At 32.7% G+C, this 24849-nt stretch overlaps 1 protein-coding gene across 2 annotated transcripts in view; it reads left to right on the top strand.

Annotated features, from left to right (window-relative positions):
• The first annotated feature begins 11988 nt into the window (after positions 1-11988).
• The window catches only part of LOC148612670 (uncharacterized), a 37322-nt gene continuing 24461 nt past the window's right edge, over positions 11989-24849 (top strand). The window contains exons 1-10 of one of the 2 annotated variants that reach the window (XM_088594319.1): positions 11989-12143; positions 16328-16511; positions 17068-17122; positions 17965-18131; positions 20210-20297; positions 20967-21044; positions 21573-21741; positions 22313-22689; positions 22864-22951; positions 23321-23738. In XM_088594319.1, the coding sequence (XP_088450445.1) occupies positions 16474-16511; positions 17068-17122; positions 17965-18131; positions 20210-20297; positions 20967-21044; positions 21573-21741; positions 22313-22689; positions 22864-22951; positions 23321-23738 (1478 nt within the window). In that variant the 5' untranslated portion in view covers positions 11989-12143; positions 16328-16473. The remainder of the gene's footprint in view (positions 12144-16327; positions 16512-17067; positions 17123-17964; positions 18132-20209; positions 20298-20966; positions 21045-21572; positions 21742-22312; positions 22690-22863; positions 22952-23320; positions 23739-24849) is intronic. The other variant, XM_088594320.1, reaches the window with a different exon arrangement.

Here is a 24849-nt window from a genome sequence, read left to right as displayed (position 1 = left end):
TCAAAAACGTGTGGTTTTGTTTTTGTTTTGTTCTGTTTTCTCTTTGTTTTGTTTTGATTTGTTTTTGATTTGTTGTTCTTTGTTCATATGGTTTTAAAAAATACTTCAAAAAAAATGGCGGAAACGAACATCATTAAAATTCCTTATTAACAACAATGCTTTGATAATTTGTATATGCTTTATGTGCTGTCGTAAAGAGTCATTTGTTTTTCTTTTTGTTCATATCAGTGTATTCTTGGCTGTATCATTTGTCCTTTCAAATTTAATTATGCTGTGAGTATTATTATTTTTTCAATTCTATAGAAAGGGACATTTTTCCGATAAATAAAGTATTTTGGCTAATGCAGGCCATTTCGTTTATCCCAGTCAGATGCGTTTAAACTGTAGTCATAAGTCATATGTTATTATTGGTTCTTTTCAAACTAAGCTGACGTATTTTTAACTCTTAGACATACTTATTCCGGAGTTCGGCATTGATTAACTAAACAAGAAATCGGCATTTCCATAACACAAATCTTTCTACATGATCCAATATTGTATGCGTTGCTTGATGTAGAGATAATGATCATATTGAAACATTTATCCCCTATATAAACAAAATTTAATTTAAAAAACAAAAATGTCAATAAGAATGTCCAAGAAGAATAAAAACGATTTTTTTCCTCAATTCTCCTTAGGGAACATGAAAACACCACTGTATTTTAACAGCCATTCAGATTTCAGTAAGACTTCTTGACGCCGTAAGTCATTTTGATATCGTTTTTGTTAACTTGGCGTAATGAAAGAAAGTTTCGTGGAGAAATGTCAAACCAGGTATAAAAACATGAATTGCATTCTATTTTCTAGGAGAAACGGGATTAAAAACACACCTTACATCATACAGTCGACTCGACTTTACTTAAGGACTTTTTGCATCGCGCTAGAATTCCAACAAGTAGACTCTAGAACAGGATTATGTTGCTGCAAGATTAAAGTCATCATTACACAAGTTTTATGGCAGTCATCATGAACTCGTTGCTCGTTCTGGTGTATCTATCTGCGCCATGAATACTGATTTACTCAACGTGTCATAGTTTTCCTTCCTCATTCGTTTACCCCGGACTTGACGTTTGATGAACAACTCGGTGGGTGTTTCTAGAAAAACACAGGACGCTAACCCTACCGGTGCACCTGGTCCATGCTTCCAGTTTTTAGTGGAGTTGCTCATTTGCTTTTGTTATTTTGTATGTATGATTTTATTTACTTCGTGTTCTTTGTTGTGTGTGTCTATTTTCCATGTCTGGTCTTTGTCCCTGAATTACATTCTTTTGATTACTGCTATAACCTTTGTTCCCTTGATTATTCTTTAATATACCTTGTTGGGTATTATATGACCATGCCTGACATATAACTTCCGCCAGGTAAAACTTGGAATGGAACTAAAGAATTTTCATCACGGTAATCAAAGAATATAATACAAGGAAAAAACTAGACTGGGAAACACACACAAACAACAACAAAAATGAGACTTCACTAAAAAATTGGAGCATGTGCCAAGTACACCGTAAAGCGTGCATATCGACTACTCTGCAGGTAACACGAAAGGGTCTTTCACCTAACCGATAAAAAAAATGAGTCGTCATTTGAGTGCGCATGCCAACTGTACCACTCATGCTCGCCTAAATCAAATAACGTTTATGCAAATGTTTCTTTCACCGTTAAGCAATTCCTTGGTGTACGTTTCTATGCATAGCTTTCCATTTTACAACGTTAACCACAAAGCAGGGATTTTTCGATGCATTTATCGTTTAATGAGATCTTCCTACAACCTTTCAGAAACATCTCTGCTTCACCCGTAAGGAGAATGTATTAGTACACGCGTGTGGGAAATTTCAAATTTTGATATTAAAAAGTTGAACAAACCTATTACTCTGAAGATTGGAAAACTAACTCCATTATTTAATCAAAACTGAAAACATTTGAACGCATCAGATTTTCATCATTCCAAAAATTGATTTAAAAGATTATTAATGATAAAACTGCGAAATATTTTAAAGACCCATTCTTGAATTCTCCTTAGTACACCTTACATCAGAGATTACATAACCTTTTAAGAGGCTGTCCATGTAAAAATCAGGCGGATCTTATGGTTTAAGTGGCACAGGTTCAATTTTATCTCACTGATTTTTTTATTCCAATGTAAGAAATATATCATACATATGTCAAATAGTATAAATGGATGACTCGTAAAATGGTTTATAAATTCCCTCCCCCCCCAAAAAAAACAACCAAAATTTTGTTCAAATTAAAGTGTTATTCCCCTTTTTTAATGAATTTTAATGTAACTTATTTCTCTTCAGGTGTAACAAATTAATCAAAAAACAACTTTCAAATTGGAGAAAGGGTGTATTTGTGATATGAAATAGGTGGACATTTTTAGAAAAAAAAATTGCCACCCATTGCCTGATTTTTGCTTGGACACCCTTTGGAGTACGGGTACGATTATGATCTTATATGAACAATTACGTGCTTTACTTGTTTGCTTGATAATAATAATATAATTTTGTAATAAAGTGCATATTTAATAATAATATGATTTTGTAATAAAGTGCATATTTGAATCAGAACGCTTAAAACGCATCATGTTGAAGATAAGATATTGCCACCTACTGATTTGTCATTCGGTGTCCTTGAACAAATTAAAATAAAGAGATGAAAAAAGATACCAAAAACTTGGATTAAGAATAGATAAATGCCAAATGCAAGAAATTGACTGTTGAAATATAAGAACAAGTACAAAAATACTCAAATTAAGCAATCAACAAGAACTATAGTTCATAAATCACAACAAAAGTAAGTCAACTTTATCGGAATACAAGTGTCAAAGAATTGTGGTTCACGTGTGGTTGCAGAATTAAGATTTAATTTAAAATTAATATAGTAAAAGTTTGTACACGTCCTAATTTGAAGTTAAACAATGAAGTAAAAATAATGAAAGTACTATATAACATTCCATGACCAGAAATTCCTTTGAAATACACACACACACACACACACACACACACACACACACACACACACACACACACATACGAAACAAATCGTACAACCCACGAACCCTACTATTACAACTAAACACAGACTAAATATCACACAAACCTCTTCTTAAACTCAGTTGTTTCGTAAGTAAAAATTAGAGTTTCCCGCTTCTTTCAAAACACCCACCATGCTGCTCGTTGGAGGTTAAGGTCAATTACAGAAGAAGGATATTTACGGCAGATACGGATAATGGTCATTGTAACGACCTTGAACCTTTTATAATGACAACTGTAATTTATTGACAACCTATGCTTGTCTCGGTAGTAATGAAGTAATTCGCTGAGCACATTACAAAACAAATCTGTGTATTGGTTACAATTGTAGAAAGGATTATCAGCTAAGAAACGAAAGTGCTGTATAAAAAACTTTTTGAAAATTAAGTTTGGGTAATGTAAGTCGTCGTACTTGTCATAGATTTTAATTGAAAGTTTACTCATTTGTTAATTTCGAGATGCATGAAGTTCAAGGTAAGAGGTTGGCTATAGAATCTATAACTTTTAGCTCTTATTAGGAAGGGGCGATGAGATATTGTGTGGGTCACTAAATTTAGGATAAAATATTTTCAAACCTCATCCATATAACAGTAGATGAAATAAGAGGACTCTGTCATATTGTAATCCTTTTTTTAATCAGTTATAGGTAAAGTCAGCCTCGTTGGAGTATTTGAATGATCAGCAAGTAGAGGAGCACGATCAGAGAATCTCTACTGTTAAAACTGATATTCCAATCTGATCAAATGTGTTGCCTATCAAAATGTTCAAGGTGGTAATGATTTCATTGTGGCTTCTTGTGACATTTGACAAGGTAATTAGGACCGTATACCTGCGCTTCCCGTCCTTTGTAGAAATAAATAAACGCCTTTCCTTTGCGAATTTGGAAAAGTAGCATAAAAAGTAGGAAATCGAAAACTGTTACGTTACTACAAATTCTCTGTAAGTCTGTGACAATTTGTCAAAGGTTACATCTGGATCTTCCTTGTATAGCAGGTATCACATAGTTTGGTTAAATATTAGCTTCAAAATACAAAATTTCAATATCATTTTGTTTAAATTATCTGTTACAGTATTGAAAAGGGTTGTTTTCAATATGAAATATATAATAGAAATTGATGAAGCATTACTTAAAGCTGACAAGATTGTAATGCAATTTAATGAAATAGATGGTGTTAGAGTTGCTTGTGTATATGAACTATTATTTATATTCTTTTTTTTAGTTAACCGTTCTTGGACTAAACCATCACCATATATTTCACCAGCGTCTGAAATATTGAATCAAGCGGTTTTTTTTACGTTTGGAATAAGATATTTTAAAAATGTTATCATAGAACCCGGTGGAGATAGACAATATTAAATAATTAAATACCAATCCATATAAAATAGTAGAGGTGATTCGTGGTGCAGAAAACCCCAATTGAACAAACGATGATTTTCGATCTATGCAAATTAGTTACTAGTATTATAATCTCTCTTGCTTACAGTTCTGCATTTTGAAGAAAACCATACATGTATAACCCACTTATATTAACTAAATCGAGAGTGAAAACACTTGTTACGAAGTGCACATTTCATGTAGAATCTATAAAATTTGTATCACAAAAGCTCAACCAAGTGAAAACTAAGAGTGGTAATGTGGTCTGTAACTGTTTCTGAACCAGAAATAAAAGTGAATTTATTGGATTTTTGATACGCATGAGTCATCCCTGTCTGATTTTAATAAACACTGCTACTTGATTTTCTATCTTTTATTAATTAGATACTAGTCCATATAAATTCAGGCACTGCCTAAAGTGGAGGTTATACATGATACAGATAAACCCACTGTACAAAAATATTGTTGGGGCTACTTATGCTATGTTTTAAATAACGATAGTCCTTTCCAGTAGTTAGATCTGTACGCTTTAGAAAATCATATATTCATCTCCCACTTAAATCAACCAAATCAAGAACGATCATTCTTACAAAGTACAAATTTCATGTACAATCATATAATTTTTATTTCAAAAGCGCAACAACCAAATGATAAACTAAGACGTTATTTTGTTTGTAACTGTTTCTGAACAAAAAATTAAGTGAATTTGTTAGTTTTTTTAATATGCATGAACCACCGCATATCTGATTGTAAAAAAGGCTGTTTCCTAATTTTGTTATCCCTTTTCAACTAAGCAGTCAATGAAGCAACGATTCAATTTTAAACAGTTACTGTTTTAAACTGATATTGTGCACATATATTGTGATATATTTTCAATCTTTAAAAGTAAGTACAGTATAAACTTACAAAACCATTAACGCAATATTTTAAAATGAAAAATCTAGATAAAAGGGGGGATGTTTCATCCTTTCAAAAAACTGGTCATTATCATTTGAAAAAAAAAATCAAAAAATCAAAAAGTTTCAAAACTCGTTCTAAGATTTGGCTTGAATTTGCAAATGCATGTAACAATTTTTTTGGCAGATATTTTAGTCTACTACAAAAATACCGATAATATCCAGTATAGATCTCAGTCCACTACAAATATCGGTTATTTTCTGTAGATATTCTCGGTCTACTACACATATCGATATTTCCAGTAGATAACTGAGACTACTACAAATATCGGTTATTTCCAACAGATATTTCAGTCTTCTACTGATATCGGTAATTTCTAGTAGATATCTCGATCAGTCTACTACAAATATCGATATTTCCAGTGTATATCTCAGTCTACTACAAATACCGGTATTTCCAACAGATATCTCATTCAACTACAAATATCGCTATAAGTTCTAATGAAGTATCAATGTTTTAAAAAAAAATATGTCTACAAAACATTACACCTGTAAGTCTCGCTGTAATACCTAAAGTATTTATTTTCATTCTATAGGCATCATTTTTTTAGTACATTGACTTTTTAGTTGGGTATTGGTCATATATCGGCAATATATCAATTATTGCTTTCCTTTTCTTTTACATTACTTGTTTCATGTGAATTTTACTATGTTCGTGACGGTGTCGTATAATTGACATATAATTAACAATTACTGATGGAACAGAGAAACGGTGATTCATATGACAGCAACCTCGACGTTTGAATCGTGACCAATATTAATTGAAACTTTCCGTATTGGATGCTGTAATTGCACTCCGAAACCCAGTGCTCTCTCAATCTGCTTCTCCTTCTTATTGTTGGGTTTCAGTATTCTGGTTTTATGTGTAAAATAAATCATTTAATATTACATAATGAGGATTTATGTTTGACATTTGCGTAGTATCATGACAGATGCCACTAAGGGAATGGGTTGTTCAATCATAGCCATATGAAATACTATCATTAATTAGGATAAAAAAAAACATTAGCTCTTATAGAGCTGTCTGTTTAATAAAGTCGCACATTATTAGCATCTGATGGGATTGCGTCATCTATAAAAGCAAAATTCATTCAAAGTTGATCAAACGGTAATAATTGGTAATGTGAATTTTCTGTGACTTTGGCACTTCGGCAACAATGAAATAATATATAATTATAAGCCACTGTGGTTATGTAAAGCCCATTGAACTGGTAGACTTTACAATATATTTTCGCGAAAATGACGATTGGTCTTTCTTAGCTGTGCCATCGCGTAAAAATGGGTTTTACAAGAGCTAGTCGATCATCTGTAAATCCACTTGTTGCTAGATTATTACTGGATTATACTCGATTGCAATACGAGTTACCATTCCGGAGCACCTGATGTCATTCCCGATTTTTTGCGGGGTTCATATTGCTAGTGCTTCATGTGTGTGTGTGTGTGTGTGTGTGTATGTGTGTGTGTGTGACGTCTTATTTCCCTTATCTTCAGTTCGGTTCGCTACACTGTATATGTAGTCTCTGCTTCATGTGTTGATTTTTCACTCAAATTTAGTAAAAGTGCGCCAAAGCCGATTTTCGTAGTCACAAGCTATTTTCAAAGACAAAAAGCTATTTCCTGATATAGTTTTGGGTTGAATTTACTATCAGGGTTATGCCAGATTGTAAAAAAAAATAGTTTACGGGGCATTGATCGGATTCACTGAACAAAAACGATAAATATCTAAGACTCAATCGACAAAAACCCTATGTCACAAATTAGGGTCCCCTTAAAAAAATACATAGAAAAATATAAAATACTCAAAATGAAGAACGCCCAATAAGTTTTCTAGGGGGAAAATGGCTAGAAAACACAATTTTAACAATTATTTTTACATCGAAAACGATTTAAAATTTTCCCACAATATACGGATGTTCCATGAAATACAGTGAATTACGTTACAATATTCCAGAAACTGTAATGGAAATGTAACTGACACATATGGTAAGTCTATGTGAGGAAAAAAATACCATGAAATAAAAAACAATAAGAAAATAAATGATTCACACGTAATGGATAATGTTTTTATCGAAAAAATACATGATTTTTATCTTTTTTTCCAAATGTGCATTTCATTGTGAATTACGTTACGGTGTCTCTTGCATCTGTTAATGGTAGTAGCAAACTTTCCATATTCTTATTTATACACACACCGATGTCAGTCATAAATGACTCTTAAACAGATTTTTCAGGTGCTACATATTTTTTCACATCCTTGGTAAATTACAATTCCATGAATTACGTTACAGTGAATTACGCTACGGTAATTTCTTTTAGAGGGATAAAAAACACTGTTCTCTGAACAAATTAACTGTAAATCATTATTACTGACATCGATTATCATACGGGCATCTTTAGAATTGAAGTTGTGACGCGGGAACAATTGTAAAGGCGTTCCTGATTAAACATTTCCTCTAGTACCGGTGTCCTTAATTTCTGTTAAGTGCAATTATTTAGATATTATTAATTTTCAGTTTAATTTAACTTAGAAACGGAGAATAGATGTATTGGGTAGATGTTATGACAATAGGATATTGCTATGTATGATATATATAAATCAAGCATTGGTATATATTACGATGTAACTTATTTCACAATATTGTAACGTTATTCACCTGTTCATAAACTGTGTATTTTGATTACAGAAAATGGTTTTACATGTTAACTTGTCGTGAGAAACATTAAATTAATGCTAAACAAACATAATAATACCTTTCAAAAAGCAAAAGCCATTCAAAAACGATTTAATCATTGCGAGAACTTAAGTAAGCACAAAAACGATATGTAAGCTTCTTCGTGAACTGATATAGATAAATTATTTCTTGTTTTTGTTTATTCAGATCACTTGAAAACAAGGAATATATATTGATATCAAGCATCATTACAATAAAATATTTGATAAGGCACCTTTAAGTATATACCAATGATCAATTTCAATTTCTCCGCTATAGAGATGATGTATTATCTTTAAACAATCCTAGTTTCGCGGATTTGATACATCGCATCTACCCAAAAGAACTTGAGATAAAGGATACCACAGACACTGTAAAGTCAGCCTCATATCTTGACCTACACACAGAGGTAGAGATTGACGTTAAATGAAAACTATTGTCCAAACTTTACGACAAACGGGATGATTTTTCATACAGAATTGCCAACTTTCCATTCGTCTGTGGCAACATCCCTTCAGCACCTGCGTATGGAGTTTTCATATCACAACTTATACGTTATGCCAGAGCTTGCCGTAACTACGTAGACTTCGTATCGCACCAGACTTTTTACAGTTAGGCTTCTGCACTTCTGCAACAGGGTGTATGTCTGTTTTCCATGTCTGGTCTTTGTCCCTGGATTATATTCTTTTGACTACCGCTATAACCTTGGTTCCCTTGATTACTCTTGCTACAAAATTGAAGTTATCAATACAGAAATTTTACGGCCGTCATCATGCACTCATGGATCGTTACGGTATATTCATCTGCACCATGAAAACTGATTTGTTCAACGTATCATATTCCCCTTCCTCTTTCGTCTACCCTGGAATTGACATTTTATGAGCAGCTCGGCGGATGTTTCCAGAATTGCAGAGGACGCTTACCCTACCGGTACACCTGGTCCATGCTCCCAGTTTTTAGTGGAGTCCGAGTTGCTCATTTACTTTTGTTACTTTGTATGTATGATTTTAGTTACTTTATGTTCTTTGTTGTGTTTGTCTGTTTTCCGTGTCTGGTCTTTGTCCCTGGATTACATTCTTTTGATTTCCGCCAGAATCTTAGTTCCCTAGCTTGATTACTCTTTCAAGTGACGTTACAATATCAGCGGAAAGTTGTTTCTGTGAATTAAGTTACATTTTAAATTTGACATTATAATTATTTCTGCTAGAAGATTACTCGTTGATCAAACATCTTATGTTTTGAAATATACCATAAATATTAATTATAATACGTTAAACAATTGATCGAACCAATTGTACCATTATTTCCTTGCATGCCAATAAAGACTTCTATATTTCTTCATGTGGTGCACATAAAAATGACAAACTTAACATATATGATTTTTTTTTATATTACTGGCCAAAATATTACATTTAGTTGTCTTTCGTGTTTAACCTTCCAATTCTGTTATGTGTTCTAATTAGAGCATGAGAATGCCATGGGTTTTTATATGTTACACTGTTATAAGTGAATTACGTTACAAAGTCGGTCATTCCCTTTAAGCTAATCATAAACATTCCAATTAGATTTGAATGCACAATTGTTTTCTATGTATCACCTAAAAGATGTATGAATGGAAATAGGTTGCTAAATTGGCCTTCATCATTTGCTAATTATATTTCCAAAGAATAAAAAAAGGAAACTTGTTTTCAATTTCATTTTGTTTTATTATTTTGACTAGATGTTATAAAATACAGAATATCTAAAAAAAAAAAAAAAGATAACAATTTCTCAACAAATATTTGTTTCGTATTGTGAATTTATTATGCATTTATCGGATGATATCATTTGAAGCTCAGTTTTGAATAATTGTATGATGAAACCTTTATTAATCAACATGGATGTCCAGAAGTAACGTAATTCACTACCAAAATACACCGGGCATTTTCAAAATTTCGTACAGGACATAAATCAACTTATCAAGAGCTATCTAATGCGTTTTCTTGCAATTCAAACTGTTTTTTTTTTTTTTTTTTTTTTTTTTTGTTATTAAATCATTTAAATTGTTTTCAGTGTTCAAAATGTCTGGTCGTTTTTCCGTCCCTATTGGGGCACTTTAACTGAATTTGAATGTTTTAGGCCTTGCGTGCTTATGGATTTAGACGTACATGAATAACCTCAATGCTAACGCTTTGGTATTTTTGCCGAAATTTTGTCACAATTTCAAATCAAATTATAATCACTTTCTAGGGACAAACAGAAAACATACATTTGAACCAGGAAAGTACCGGTGTGGTGCTTATTGAACGAAGCTCTTGCAGATAGTGCAATGGGTTTGCTTTTACTGTCCATAAGACCGTTGGTATTGGTGTCTGATTCTGGAATACGACCGTGTATGATTCTTGAAAATTGTCGGCTTTGTCAGACAAGTAAGATTTTTATATCCTGCAAGGTATTATATGATTCCCTTGAAAATTTGCATGTCCGTCTGTCCGTCCATCCACTCAGTGTCAGATGATAACTTAAAAAGGGCTCAATGTTTTTTTAACTTTGCCAAATTGTTTACATGATAAGTTAAATTATACGCTCCCGAAGAAAGCGTTTATGATTTTATTATCAACTTGGTTCTGTATACTTATGGCAAGAAAAAGCATCAATATCCGGTTTGTACCTGCATTTTCAGGAGCTGAGAAACAGCATAATGGTAGCTTCATTTGCGTATACTTGCGTATGTGCGATTGAGAGCCAAACCAAAATATTTGCTAGTTTCGATAATTAAATACAAATCAAAACAAAGATTTTCCAAGATAGGGTTGGCCTTATAGCCTGCAGTATGGCGTCCAGATGTTTACGGAAATTACGTAATCAATATTACCCATAATTCTCAGGTCATAAAAATTGCGAAACGAAAATAATCGATAAAAGAAAGAATCGAAACGAATCTATTCGATAAAATGAATCAAATTGTTATAAAAACATAATTTAACTATACAAAATGAACAGAATGAAGCGAAAATAAATGCAACAAAAGAAATCTTTGAAGACTTTTCGAAAATATAAGAACCATAATGTTAACCAGTGTCGGACAATTCGACCCAAATGCATTTCGGACCATGACAACCAATAATTCCTTATGAATGCAGGACATATCGCCGAATAGACATTTCAGACCACGACAATCAGTAAAATACTTTAGAACAATTATGTATCATTACAAAATTTGCCATACTTGACGGTCATAAGTATAAAATATCCAATCAGAGCTGACAAAAATTATCAAAGTTGTTTTTAATTAATGTTTCTTCGGGAGCGTTAAAAGGTTTCACCTTCATCATATTAAGTATCAGCAAAATCCAAAACGTTATGATAAAAAAAAAGAAATCGTGTTTGGGATTATTTGAATCGCGTAGATCAGACTAATCGACGTTCATGTCGACGTCATGTTAAAGTTTTATAAAGTAATTTGGTTTGCTGAAAGCTTGTTTCAAATCACATTCAATTATAAAAGTATGAAGCTTATCGTCATTTTTATTTTTCAAGCTTGTAAATACTGTTACATGTATATGCTGGTACAGTATATATTATGTACTAGAAGCTACTTTGATTTCAAAAGGTTTTAGTTTAAATTTTTCGGGTTGGAGGCTGTTTTTTGTTTTTGTGTTTTTGTTTTGTTTTGTTTTGGTTTTTGGTTTTTTTTTGTTTTTGTGTGTCTTTGTGTTTTTGTAGTGTTTGTTTGTTTGTTTTTTTTTTGTTTTTGTTTGTTTTTTTTGTAAATAGTATAATTTGTAACCCGAATAATCCAGTCGTTATATCCTGGCCTGAAACCAGTAATCCTGTATCCAACAAAATACGACCGTTATTGTTTCATGTTTTATAATTTTGAATTTCTTTTGGGTCATAAGCTTATCCGGAAAACAGGAAGCACGCCATTTTTCCAAAACATCTGTCCCGAAGTTAATCCAATTGAGTTGAAACCTTGTTTGTCAAGCTTAAGATGATGTTGCACGAATGCAGTCGTTAGTGACACAAAACAATTGTTGTTTTCTCACGGGTACGGCAGGTTTGATGAGATTTACTTGCGACAATTACGTTAATGTCGGCTTACAAATCAGGCTCTTGACAAGTTCAAGTTTTATTTTAAGTCTGTGCGTATAAAACATTACAACACAAGATCTAATGAGTTTTTAAAACCGACATGAATAACGGAAACTATACTACACGTTACTCACATACACAATTAAATACCAACAGTAGCAATGCGTGCACCAGGGGCAGGGGTTCGTAACGTGGAAATTGAGAAATTCTTTTCATACAAATATATACAAAATGATACAAAAACAATTTAAATGGTAACTAATGTAACAAATAACAATTAAAATTCATTCTGAATTAATACAAGATTCACATTTAACAAACTAAAGAGACTATTTTAAACAGTTAAGTTAGTTTACATTGAGAAGGATTATTTTGGCACATTTTAAATCATAATGTGGCCATTCCAGACAGCAGATGTGAAACATATCCGTTCACTCTGGTCCTTCTTTGTTCCATAAGTTTTTTTAACACATGGGCCATTTGTATTTTAGACCAAGGTTTAATTGATTTTTTCGCCCCGTGCAGGTCAGGGTGTTAAAAGAATAGGCCTGCAGCAGCGCTAAGCTAGTCGTAAAAGGCGACTAAATAGTGCTCAGAAACCTAGCCGGGGGCTAGGCGCTCTGCCCACAGAGCAACTGGGATGTGTGCCCCAGGTGGTGTAATGGGGTACCCCTGGCATGTTACATGCTGGGTTTGTCAGGCTATAATACGGAAAACCTGACCGCAAACCATAGTGGTGCACTGTGTTGGGAAAGATGCCACGTTCCTCGCACGTTAAAGAACCCTGCTGTGGTATTCGATAGGAGTAGGAACCTTTGCGCTCCACCACAGGAGGCTAAATTGCCCTACCTTACCCATCCAGCCTTTTTCCAGTGGCAATCAAAATTTGTCGACCCTATTATCCTTGTGACCCATTCTTTTTTATTCTTCATTTCATGTTCATTTCATCATCCATTTCATGTTCATTGTCTGAATATAGCTGAAATATTGCTGCTCGGACGTTAAACCCCAACAAACAAACAAATTGATTTTTTCTTTTTTAAACCAGTAAAGACGATGCATCAACTTTGGCGTTAGTCATCATAACTTCTGTGACTTGTTCTGTGTCTGACTAACATAAAACCCATCCACTTTTAAGCACATGGGCCTGTTTCCGCTATCAAATATGCAGTCTAACTAGCATATAACACGAACAAAAAACTGTTCAGTTTATTGTGAACACAGTTCGTGATGACATTAAATTAAATTCAATATTCAATATTTTTATTAGTTCTAACACATTTACAGTAAATGGTCATAACACAAATAATAGAAACAAAGTATGTAATAATTTCAGACAACAACAACAAAGAAAAAAGAAAGATATAAAATTTGATTAACGTAGGAACTTTCTCGGTGGTGACTCAATTGTGCCAAAAAAAAAAGGGTAGTAAGAATATGCGACGTGTGACAAAATAAAGTGCATATAGACATCATAGAAAGAGTGGTTGTAAATAATTACAGTATATTTTGGGGTTTAATATTAATTATTTTGAAACCGAGTTTCTTAACATCTCATTATCTCAACAATTTAAAGTTAGTGGTCTTGACATTTACTGATATATTCAATGAAGGCCTTGAGAGCTATTATTGGGCTGCAATTCAAAACAAATTGTATTTTGTTTTCTGTTAATGAGTTTTCATTATTAGTTTTAAGCTTAGTAATTAGTTCTTTTCTATATGAATTGTAGGCTTGGCAATGAATAAAGAAGTGCAATATATCTTCTATTTGCCCAGTGGTACATTTTGTTCAAATTCTGTTATTTTTAAGGATACTTTATAGCAACCTTTCTCTATTGCTAGAGTGTGGGCACTTATTCTATATTTACAAATTGTTGAACTATCGGACTTGTATCTACAGACATCAACATAGGAAGGCCTTTGGTTTTGTCTATAGATAGTATTATAGAAAGATAATTTATTGATTTCACCTATACTACTATTTTGGTTTTGTAAGGTTTGATCATGGAGTCTTTGTTTGATATTAGATAAGACATTTTTGATATTGCTGTTATTGTCAATTAAGTAGCCAAAACCAAGTTTCTTTATCCCTAATTTAATTGTCGTTATCCATTTATTTGAATCCAGGATATTTGTATATATTTTGTTTACCAATGTATTCGCTGAATTGGAGATATGTTCCCAAAATTTTATTGCTAGTATTTTTACTTTCTCTTGTACAGGGTGTCTATTAAGCTCAGTTAAGTATAGTCGTACATTTGTGGATAAATTCAACAACAAATGTCAAACGAATTGGGTGTTCCCGTCATGATTCCATATGTTTTTAACGCAAACCAGACGTGTGGAGGATTAGCCTGAAAGGGCTCCCCGTCCTCGTATGCATGGACAAGGACTGCCTTTATTTAGAGGTCCATGTTTTTTTTTCAAGTTTGAATTCAATGGTATCCTGAGAAAAATCAAAAGTGCTTGATAGATTGGCAACTTCAAGTATAATATATGGGTACAGGACCTAGATAAATGAAATTTCAATGGTCCTTCATGTAGATTTGAAATTGGACCGTGACTATTTTGAACTCCTGGCATTTTTAATTAGATACTGATACCTCTGATCAGGGTGAAAACAATTTCATTTTCAAAAAATTCAATCATTAGACATGATGATGTCTGTTTTGTTGACTTGTTGAACAGTTTATACGGATTGCATATGCAGAGTTGGACAGTTTGTTACTTGTGAGATGAAACAGTAGCTCTTTTGTTTATGGCTATATGGATCACTACTAGTGCAATTTATGATGAGTGTGCACATACAATGTTTTACATGGAAAAGCTCCAGATGAAATTAAAATTTCCTCATAATCTTGGTCAGCTACATGTACATGTATCTGATCTTAACAAATATTAACTCATTCTAAAATTAATGATTTCTGCCTTCTGGAACAGAATAAATTATCTACAAGATTAAAGTCATCACTACAAAAGATTAATGGCCGTATCAACAAGTCATGGATAGTGAAGTGTATCCATCTGCACTTGTTCACTGTGTCATAACTTTACTTTCTTCTTTTGTTGAAGAGGGACTTTTTATAAGAACCTGAATGTTTCCAGAAAAGCAAAGAATCCTACATGTACCCTACTGATGAATCTGGTCTATGCTCCCAGTTTTTCATAGAGTCCAAGTAATTTGTTTTTATTTCTTTGCACATGTTATTTTGGTTATTTATTGTTCTTTGATGTTTGTCTCTTTCCACTGTTTGGTTGTTATTTTTGGATTGTATTGTGAAACCGGGTTCCCTTAATTTCCATTCCATGGGTTAACAGGGCAATGAATGTAATATAGAATAATGTTTACTAAAGAAAGATCAATATATGAACATATCAAAGTGAAATTAGAGACAATACGCAATTATAAGAATTAAATTAATATTCATAATCACATGTTTACAAAATTTTATGGCTGTAAATATACACCTACCTCACCATATGATATGCAATGTGATACAAGGGTGACGATACAATACATTTTGATCTGATACACCACAGTAAGTTGTCGTATACAAAATGTATTCCTTCAGTTGGGAATAAAAAATATTCAACAGATTTAAAAATGAAAAATTCTGTTGGTCTAGTTTCATTCTTAGAGTTTATTACTTTGATCTTAACATAGATTAATGGATTTTTTCTTGCAAGACATGTCCTACTTTACTATATGCATAGTAATTTCATCAATTGATTGAAAAACAAGTTGGTGTTTTGACCTGTATTGTATCGTGACCAAAGGTATTGTGATACATTGATATTGCGAAGAATTATTTTATCCATACAAAACATATGTAATATAATATATACTAATTAGTGACTTATAGATTACCATAATTTGCTGTGGATGGTGGGAAAATGTTATCTTAGAATTCCACTTACATTTACATGTTGATGTTTCCTGTTTTGGTGCTAGGACTTGTCAAAATTCAATTCCGGTCCAGTTTTTTTTTTTGGTCTCAAATTTCATGTTTGGCAAATTGAATAGCAGACTGTTTAAGATACATGTATCATGGATTTTTCTAAAAAGATTTTTTCTAATATGTTAATAAACAGTAATATAGAATTCTGGAATGGACTTTTGTTAATTTTATCTAATTTCAGATTAACTCAATGGTAGTGAATGTGTTTGTGAAATGAAATATCTTCTTTAAGGGACTGGTTCTTGTGAATCAAGAATTGAATTTGTACCTGTATAAGTAGGAAGCCAACATCTGAATTGCTGATACACAAACATTGAGAATATAGACATGCCAAGAAAAAGACCAACAGAAGCTTCTTGGGATAGGTAAACTTCCATTTTGACTTCCCCATAGGGTGCTACAATTCCTTATCCTATGGCATGTTTCACATGTTCATTTTTGTCATTGAAAAGTAAAATTTTGTAGCAACCTTTCCTGCAGATTACAGAAAGTTTTTAGAATATACCCAGCAGACCCTACTTTCAGCTGCATCTGTAGTTCATTCTTCTGAATAATAGTTGAAGTCCAGAGTAAAAACAAATGTTATCAGGACCTTTACATGCTTAATGGCATGTACATGTAATTCATTATGATATGAACCTGTAGATGTCATTCAAACCATGTTAAAATTACTGTAAGAAAACAATTGAACATAGAAATTAATTTCTGGTGTTTATTTTTCTCAATCAAATTCATGTTCTTTTTTCGCACTTGCTGATGTTGTAAATAAAATGAAAACCCTGCCGAACAACCTACTGAAATTTTATAATGAGGGAATCATAAACAGACTGTATTTCTTTGTGGCTTTATGCAAAGATATATATTTGTTCTTTTTAATGATAAAAGTTACATGCAGAAATTACTTTTTGTTTTTATTTTCAGTGATGATGAGCTTTTAAATGAAGATACCTTCAGTTTTTCTGCATCTCGGTCTAAGGTAGGTATTGAAACTGTTACCAGTAAAAAAAAATTCTGTAAAATACCTCTGTTATTCGGCTGTTTCCCCTAATGAAAGTTTCCAAACTTGTCCAAAAGTGGCTAAAAAAAGTTATTCCAAATAAGATTATAATTCCAAAAAGTAAGTGAAAGTGTTGCATATGGTGTTTCTGCTGAAAACAACACTGGTAAATTGTTTATAACTTGTTTCTTTTTGTAATCATCTACTAAGTACAAATTCAAGGTTTGTACCATTTTCCAAAATTCTCCAATTAAAAAAAATTGACGGTTATTTTGCCAATTGATATATGATGGGGCTGTTTTGAAAAAAAGCTGACAATATCACAAGTTGTACATGTTGGACAGTATTGGTGTGAAATAAAAAGGGTCCTTTAAACTTCACACAAAAATGTTATTTAACTGTAAAAGTGAAGTGTCGGTTGAAGGATTGAAAGTCCTTTTTAGGTAAGTGAAATTTCAAAGCTCTTAGGTCAGAAATTAAGGGTCCTGGACTTTGGACCACCATCAATTGGTATCCCTGTACAATAAGTAGTAGAGTCTTGGTAAGTATCTGACAGTACACTTTCTATTTCCTATACAAATGGTCAGTCTAAATGTCTGAAAATTTCTGTAAGACCTGTAGGGATGCCATGCTTCATGCTAATGTATACACTTACATCTAACTTTAAGTAATCTTAGATAAAATCGGTTAGAACTAGACATTGGCTGCAGTTCCAACAAATGTTTTAATCTGAACACATGTTAAAACTAAACAAAAGCCTCTGGTTGTTCAATTTAGCCAAGTTTCACTGTATTAGTATTTTATATTTTGGTTTTCTTTAGGATTTTGAGGAAGAATTGGATGAGGACGCCCTATTGGGTTCAGATGAGGAGGTAGATTCAAAACCTAGGATAAAACAGGAGATCTTTGCTGGCAAGAAACCAACACCTGTAAAAGTCAAAAATGAAAGGAGATGCATCTCCCCTATCAAATGGGAAAAGAAGGAGGAGTGAGTGTATTTATACATCAATAGTTTATTACGTTTCTTCCACTTTGTTGGGGAAACATATTGTCATAGATGGGCAAGTGGTCCTTCGTGAGTAAAATGGTGAGGGCTCCTCATTATTATAATAATAATAAGATATGCTGCTTCGATATTATATTAAATGAAGTTCATTTTATTCATACAAATACATGTAATTCTGTAAGTCAACAAAGGTAATAATGGCCTTCTGTAAGTCACCAAAATTTATATAAATATCAAGTATAAGGCGGGGAGCGTCGATGTGGTGTTAAACTTCTTTTATATCTAATGTCGGAAAATAAATTAACTTAAAAGTTTCTTCTTATTTTATGACTGGTTTATTTTTAGGATCTTAATGTAGAACTTGTGGAAATCGATTTGAAAGTAAATAGTCGCCATTGTTGTTTTTAATTTAGTGGTATCTATAAATAGTTACAGTGTCTGGAATATGTATACTGCTTATACACGACAGCACTTGTATTATAATTTTGAATGGCTTATTTACGACTTTAAGTCAGCTGAAAACCCATTTCCAATCATTATAACGGCTATGTACCTATTTTCTTCAGTTTCTTGTCTTCAGTAAGCTCAGGTCTTAAAGTTTGAATAAAGATAACTAAATGCATGACTTCATCACAATGTCGCTAAGGACACTAATTGCCCGAATGCTGATTGTAAACATAGTTCCTTAAAAATAGTAAAAGTGAAATGACTTTACCAATTAAAACTTTCAGATAAATATTAAACTATTAAACTTTAACTGAGATGTGAAACATGTCTGTTTCTTAATAAAAATAGAGATAATCAATATATCTAAAAATAAAACTTCTGGTTATGCTGGCATGCTGACAAAATGAAAGTAGTCAATGAAATTCTAACTTTTGAAGATAGTGGAAAAATTAACAAAAATATGACGATTCTACTGAAGCTGCAAATAGATTGCATCTTTTAAGTAGCTGTCTTTATAAAAATCAGACAGGAGGTGATTCATGCATGTCAAAAACCCTCCAACTTCTTCAGAAACAGCTATGGACCACATAAATAGTCTTAGTTTTTCATCTGGATGTTGCGCTTTTGAGATAAAATTTGTATAGATTGTACACCAAATTAGCTCTTTACAAGAGTTATTGTTCTTGATTTGGTTGATTTTAGTGGGAGGTTAAAGTGTAATTTTTTCAAAAGTACAGATCTAAGTACAGAAAAGACCTTTATCACATAAAAATATAGCCTATGTAGACCAAAGAATCATCATTTGTTCTGTGGGGTTTTCTACACCATGAATCACCTTACCATAGGCAGTGTCTTAATTTTATATGGACTAGTATTTAAAAGGTAAACATTCATCTTTAAACATGTAAAATTCCTTAATTTCAACAAAAATAACCCATATTACTCCATCCCATAAATCTCATTACTTTTGTTTTGAAACTTTTATCAAATGAGACTTTTCCCAACATATAACCACAATGTAACAACTTTAAAGATACTGAAAGCAGTTTGACGTTAATAAAGTATAAAAAGATATAAAAGAACAAGGAATGCTTTCCTTGTGGCTATTACAATATTGTTTTTGCCCTGTCCTTCTGTCCGTCTGTCACACTTTTTAAGCACAACTCTTCAGAAACTACTGCACTGAATTTCATGAAACTTTGTAGTTAGCAGATGATATGTAATTGTGCATATTATCAGGAATTCAAGATTCACTGAATTTTGTGAGAGGGCTACCCCTTTGAACTTTAGAATTGGGGAGACGTACATATTTGTAGGGAAAAACAAACTTTAATAATACCTTGCTCTACGAGTCATGGGGTACAGGAACTCTTTACATCTTCCCATCTGTTCATCCATCTCTCTGATCACCAGATTAATTTTCTTAATTATATAAGAAATTTATAAGGTGTTGGATAGGGACACAGTGTCAGATTGTCATATATACTTATTTTTTATTGCTATTAAAGCAATAAACTGACTTTTGATTTATTGCTCATAATTCTGTTTTTATTTAAGATCTTTAGCTAACCATGTTGAAGTAATAAATGTTTTCTTGTTCTCTTTTCTTGCAGGAAGCCAGATGAATTTGAGTTTGAGGCTGATGATATTGAGTTACTTGCCCCTGATGAAAGCACAGACTTTCCTGTTGAGACATCTCAGGTACAAGACAAGTATAATATGGTTGTAAATATCAGTATTATTCTTCATATGGTAATTTTGCATTTGTTCAGCATGCAATTGAGTGATGCTTTCTGTCAAGCCTCGACAGAGTCTGAGTTTTGGAAGTCTCTCTAAATACTGCAGCCAGTCCTCTCAGAAAATGCAAGAATCTTGCAAAGGCAGGAAAAAGTGAATGATTTTACACAAAGCTCTCCAATTGTCAAACAAACTTAGATTTGGATTTTGTCAGAGAATTTCTAAAGGCCTGTCTGCAGCAGTTAGGAACGTCTGCTGCTGCATGGAACTAGGCTTTCTAAATCTTAGAAAATAAAAACAATGGTATCGTTGAGATTAATTAATTCTGGTTAAAAACATAAACATTATACTATAAAGCATCTTAGTTTCACGCTTCATGATATCAATCCAATATGGCTACTATTTGTTGTTGCGACTGACATTCTGACATTATTTTCACATTTTTTTCCTAATTGGGAAATTAGTGAAAATAAATCATTCACAAAAATCTATGTATAAGTTTTATTAAATTGATACTGCACTAAACTAGGATTTTGGATAATACAGAATAACTTTTTGTAGTTGTATTTTATGTATAATTAAAATTTGTTATTTGTTTAAATTGGTTTTTAAAATCATTATTGTTTTCTATAGACCATGGACAATGATGAGGAGACAAATGGAGATGATGTTACTGCTGAAGACATTGATGAAGGGGAGACAACTCATGAAGTATGTTTTTTTTTATCATGATCATCTATTTCATGTAAGATTAATATCATGTGTCAAGTAACATACTGTGAAAGTACTGTTTTTCTTGGGTACCAATATTTGTTGTTTTCATGGGTATGCCAAAAGCTGAAATTTGGTTGCCAATGAAAAGGAGAATCCCATTGTTGAGTATACTGAAAACTTCAAAACCACGTATTTATGAATCCATGAGCTTGAGGTTCTCTCTTATCCACAAAAATTGGTATCCACCAATTAAAGTCCTTTCACGGTATATTAGTCATAGTTTCCATTAATAGGCATTTTGGAACTGTTATTGAAATTGATGGAAGGCTTGGTCACATGTATTTATGTATCTGGTCTTAGTATATTTTAGCAAATTTTTTTTTATGAATTTTTCAGCATTTTATCACAAGGGTATGCCTCCTCTTTTTGCCTTGCAATAATTCAGTAGTAATTTAGGCTTTTAATATCAATAAAATGTAGTCTTTTAATATATTTATGGATTATTCAGGTTTTTTTGTTTTGCAGAAGTCCCATTTGGAAGCTGAAGTAACACATGATGACACTGAAGATAGTGATGATGATGATGATGACAGACGAGGTGGTCGTTTCAAATCAGAACGACAAGATATTGTCAAGGTTGCAGTAAAAACTTCTAAATCCTCCTCATCAACAACTGTGATACCTGATAATCTAGGTAGGGAATTATGGACCATTTGGAACTATCTTCATTAGAGATAAAACATAGTTACATTAATTTCAGAAAAATCTTTTTGAATACTTTTTCTGACATAATTGTATAGGTAAAACTAGGACTCATCAGTCCTTTCCACAAAAAATCATTAGTGTAATATTAGTCATAGGTTATGCTGTCACAACAGATCAAAGTATTGTGATGTCCTCAGTGAGGACTAATTTTACTCGTTTGATTTTTTGTGTATTTTTAACCAGAATACTGTAAATTTTGAAAGATTTTGAACTTTTTAAAGAAATGTTTCACTGTTCACAGATACTGCAATACTTCTTGATTTTTGAAAATTAGTTATTTCGCTTATTCTGCAAGCAAGGAAATGAATGTTAATCAGTCTACATTTAATGTAATTCATCATTGTGTGAGTGGTAGACACAAAACTAAATAGCCATGAAATAAGATTGACATCCTTAATCATGAAAGATAAGTACCAGCAAAAAGAAAAATTGGTTTACAATATGGTATTTAATTATGGCCAAATAAACTTATAGCATGTAATTGAACAATTTACTTACAGAAATATCTGATGAACAGCAAGCTCAGATAAATGAATTTATGTCAAATCAAAAAAACAGAAGGAAAAGACCATTTCAAAGGATTCCCCCATCACAGCAGTTTAACCAACCCAGGACGATACAGACTATTAGTTCCACTAGTAATTATACCCACAATAATTCATTTGTAATGGCACAGGAGCCACCTCCATTGGTTCCCCAGCAGCCAATGATGTTTGATCCTCCTCCACAGAAACCAAAGATTCATGTCAATCCACGGTTTTTCCGAGACAACATGCCCCCTCAGATTGCCCAATCTAGTCAGCCAATGATGTTTGACTCTCCAACTAGATCTCAACCTATACCACAGAGGCCATTTGGTGATGCACATCCACCACGGGTGAGTCCAAGTTATTTTTGGCATGAGTAAATTGTGAAATACAATTTTTAAAAATTTTTAATGTTTAGACATAAAAAAAGTTAAATTCTTTTGGAAGTAGAAGAATTAAGGCATATTGCATTATTTTACTAATTGAAAAATACTGTACAGCAACAACAAAAATCTTTTTTTCAGATGGATGCATTCAGACCACCAACATCCATGCATCATGCTCCAGGTCCTCGTCAGTTTGGTCACCCTCCTACCTCACAACATTACCATGGTAAGCATTATTACATGTAGTTATATTGGCTTTTTTTCAATTTCTCACAGTTTAATTAGTTATGTTTGTTATACTGTTTTCCTTGGACAGGAAATTTATTTATAATCAAAGTAAGCATTAATTAAACAATATCCACAAATTACTGTTTAAGATACTACAATGAGCCCAATTACCTTATTCTATTTCATCCCCTATGACTTCTTGTGAAAATTGATTCTGCTGTACCATGGGACTGTCAAAGTTTAAAAACGCATTGTAATTTACAATAGTATTATGACACAGTTGCATAATGACACTTGTCCAATAACCTGAATAATCTTTTTTCACTTCAATGTAAAGCATACATGTACTTATGTTTTTGATTTGTAGGACATCCACCAAGGTTCCCTCCACAGGATCACAGACCATCATTTTTTGGTGGTCCTCCTCGTCAAGGGCCCCCACCTCATATACATCAAGGCCAACCTCAAGTCAGACATGAACCACCTCATTTCCAGCATGGACCCCCAAGGCCACTCTTTGAACCTCAACGCCATGGTCATCCAGGTCCAAGGTCTTTTGGTCCAGGAGATCACATGCAGGCTCACCAACCGAGACCTAACCGTTTCCCTCAGGACCCAAGACAACAACCTGGTCCCAGGCCCTTGATGCAGTTTCAGCAGAGGAATGCAGGACCACAACAACAGAGACCACCATTTCAGTCTAGAAATAGTGTTCAGAATCCCAGGATGCAACAGGGCATGGGCAGGGGTCAAAGGCCAGGTGTCAATCAACAACCAGGACAGAGGTACAGTTAATTTAAGACATTTTATTGGCAAAATGTGACAAGGTAATCACTGCAAAATTTACTTGAATTTGACTTTTATTAGTGAAAGAAATGTAAATAAATTGAAATCATATGTACATGTTCCAATCAAATTGCCGTATTTTTGTGTATATTATGCGCACATTTTTTCATAGAAATCATTTACAAAGCATAGGGGTGGCCATTATACATCAATATGTAAGAATTGACCACGAAATAAAAGATTTTGGTATAAGAAAAGACATTGCGTAATGTAAACAAACAAACTGAAAGTGAAATGTTACTGAAAGGAAGTTTATCTAATCATCTCAGTATTGAATTTTAAGTGATATTTTCTTCAAATTATGTTTTACTGTTTTAATGACATATTTCAGACAATGGTTGTACAACATTTCTTTCTTATGAAACAGGGTTAGAGATTAAAATGAAACGACTAAAAACCAAAAAATAGCAAAGTCCTTTTTTGTCAAACCTTTCTTATCAAATGCTTTTACAGCTGAAAATGATTATTCTGATACTTATTTTGATTGTTTCTTACAATTTTCTTCCTTAAAACTATGTTTTAAAATGAAAAATTGCGAAATTAGACTTACAACAAAACCGGAAGTGTCCAATTTTCCCGCCTTATGATTTTATTTTATATGCCATTTTATACATCCTGTTTCAATTTTATCAAGCTTCGAAATAAAGATTACATGATATTTTAGTCAGATTATAAGTTTCTTTCCTTCACATTTTCATAGGAAATACTGCATCAAGTTAAATAATTTGATCAAGTGCAAAAAATATCGATCTTTTGTCTAACAAAATTTTACTGCAGTCTATGTCTGAAAAACTTTTTTTCACACGTTTAGACCTTCAAAATTGCACTGTGCACAATACATACATGTAAATGCATATTATACACACCAAATTACGGTACAGAAATTGAAATGATATTTAGTTTTACATACATATACAGTTCGCATGTGTACATGTACAGCAGTTGAATTTAGTTTATACACATATGCCAATTTAAAATGGATACATGCCACTTTCCATTATACCGTGTATTATACTAATGTGTCATACTTTACAAGACATGAGATGGTCA

The sequence above is a fragment of the Perna viridis genome, chromosome 7, assembly GCF_037379345.1.
Source record: "Perna viridis isolate PV_CMFRI_1.1 ecotype Kerala chromosome 7, ASM3737934v1, whole genome shotgun sequence".
In the NCBI taxonomy this organism is placed as follows: Eukaryota; Metazoa; Mollusca; class Bivalvia; order Mytilida; family Mytilidae; genus Perna; species Perna viridis.
Note: the sequence above shows the minus strand (reverse complement) of the source record. Positions and strands in the feature narration are given on the sequence as shown.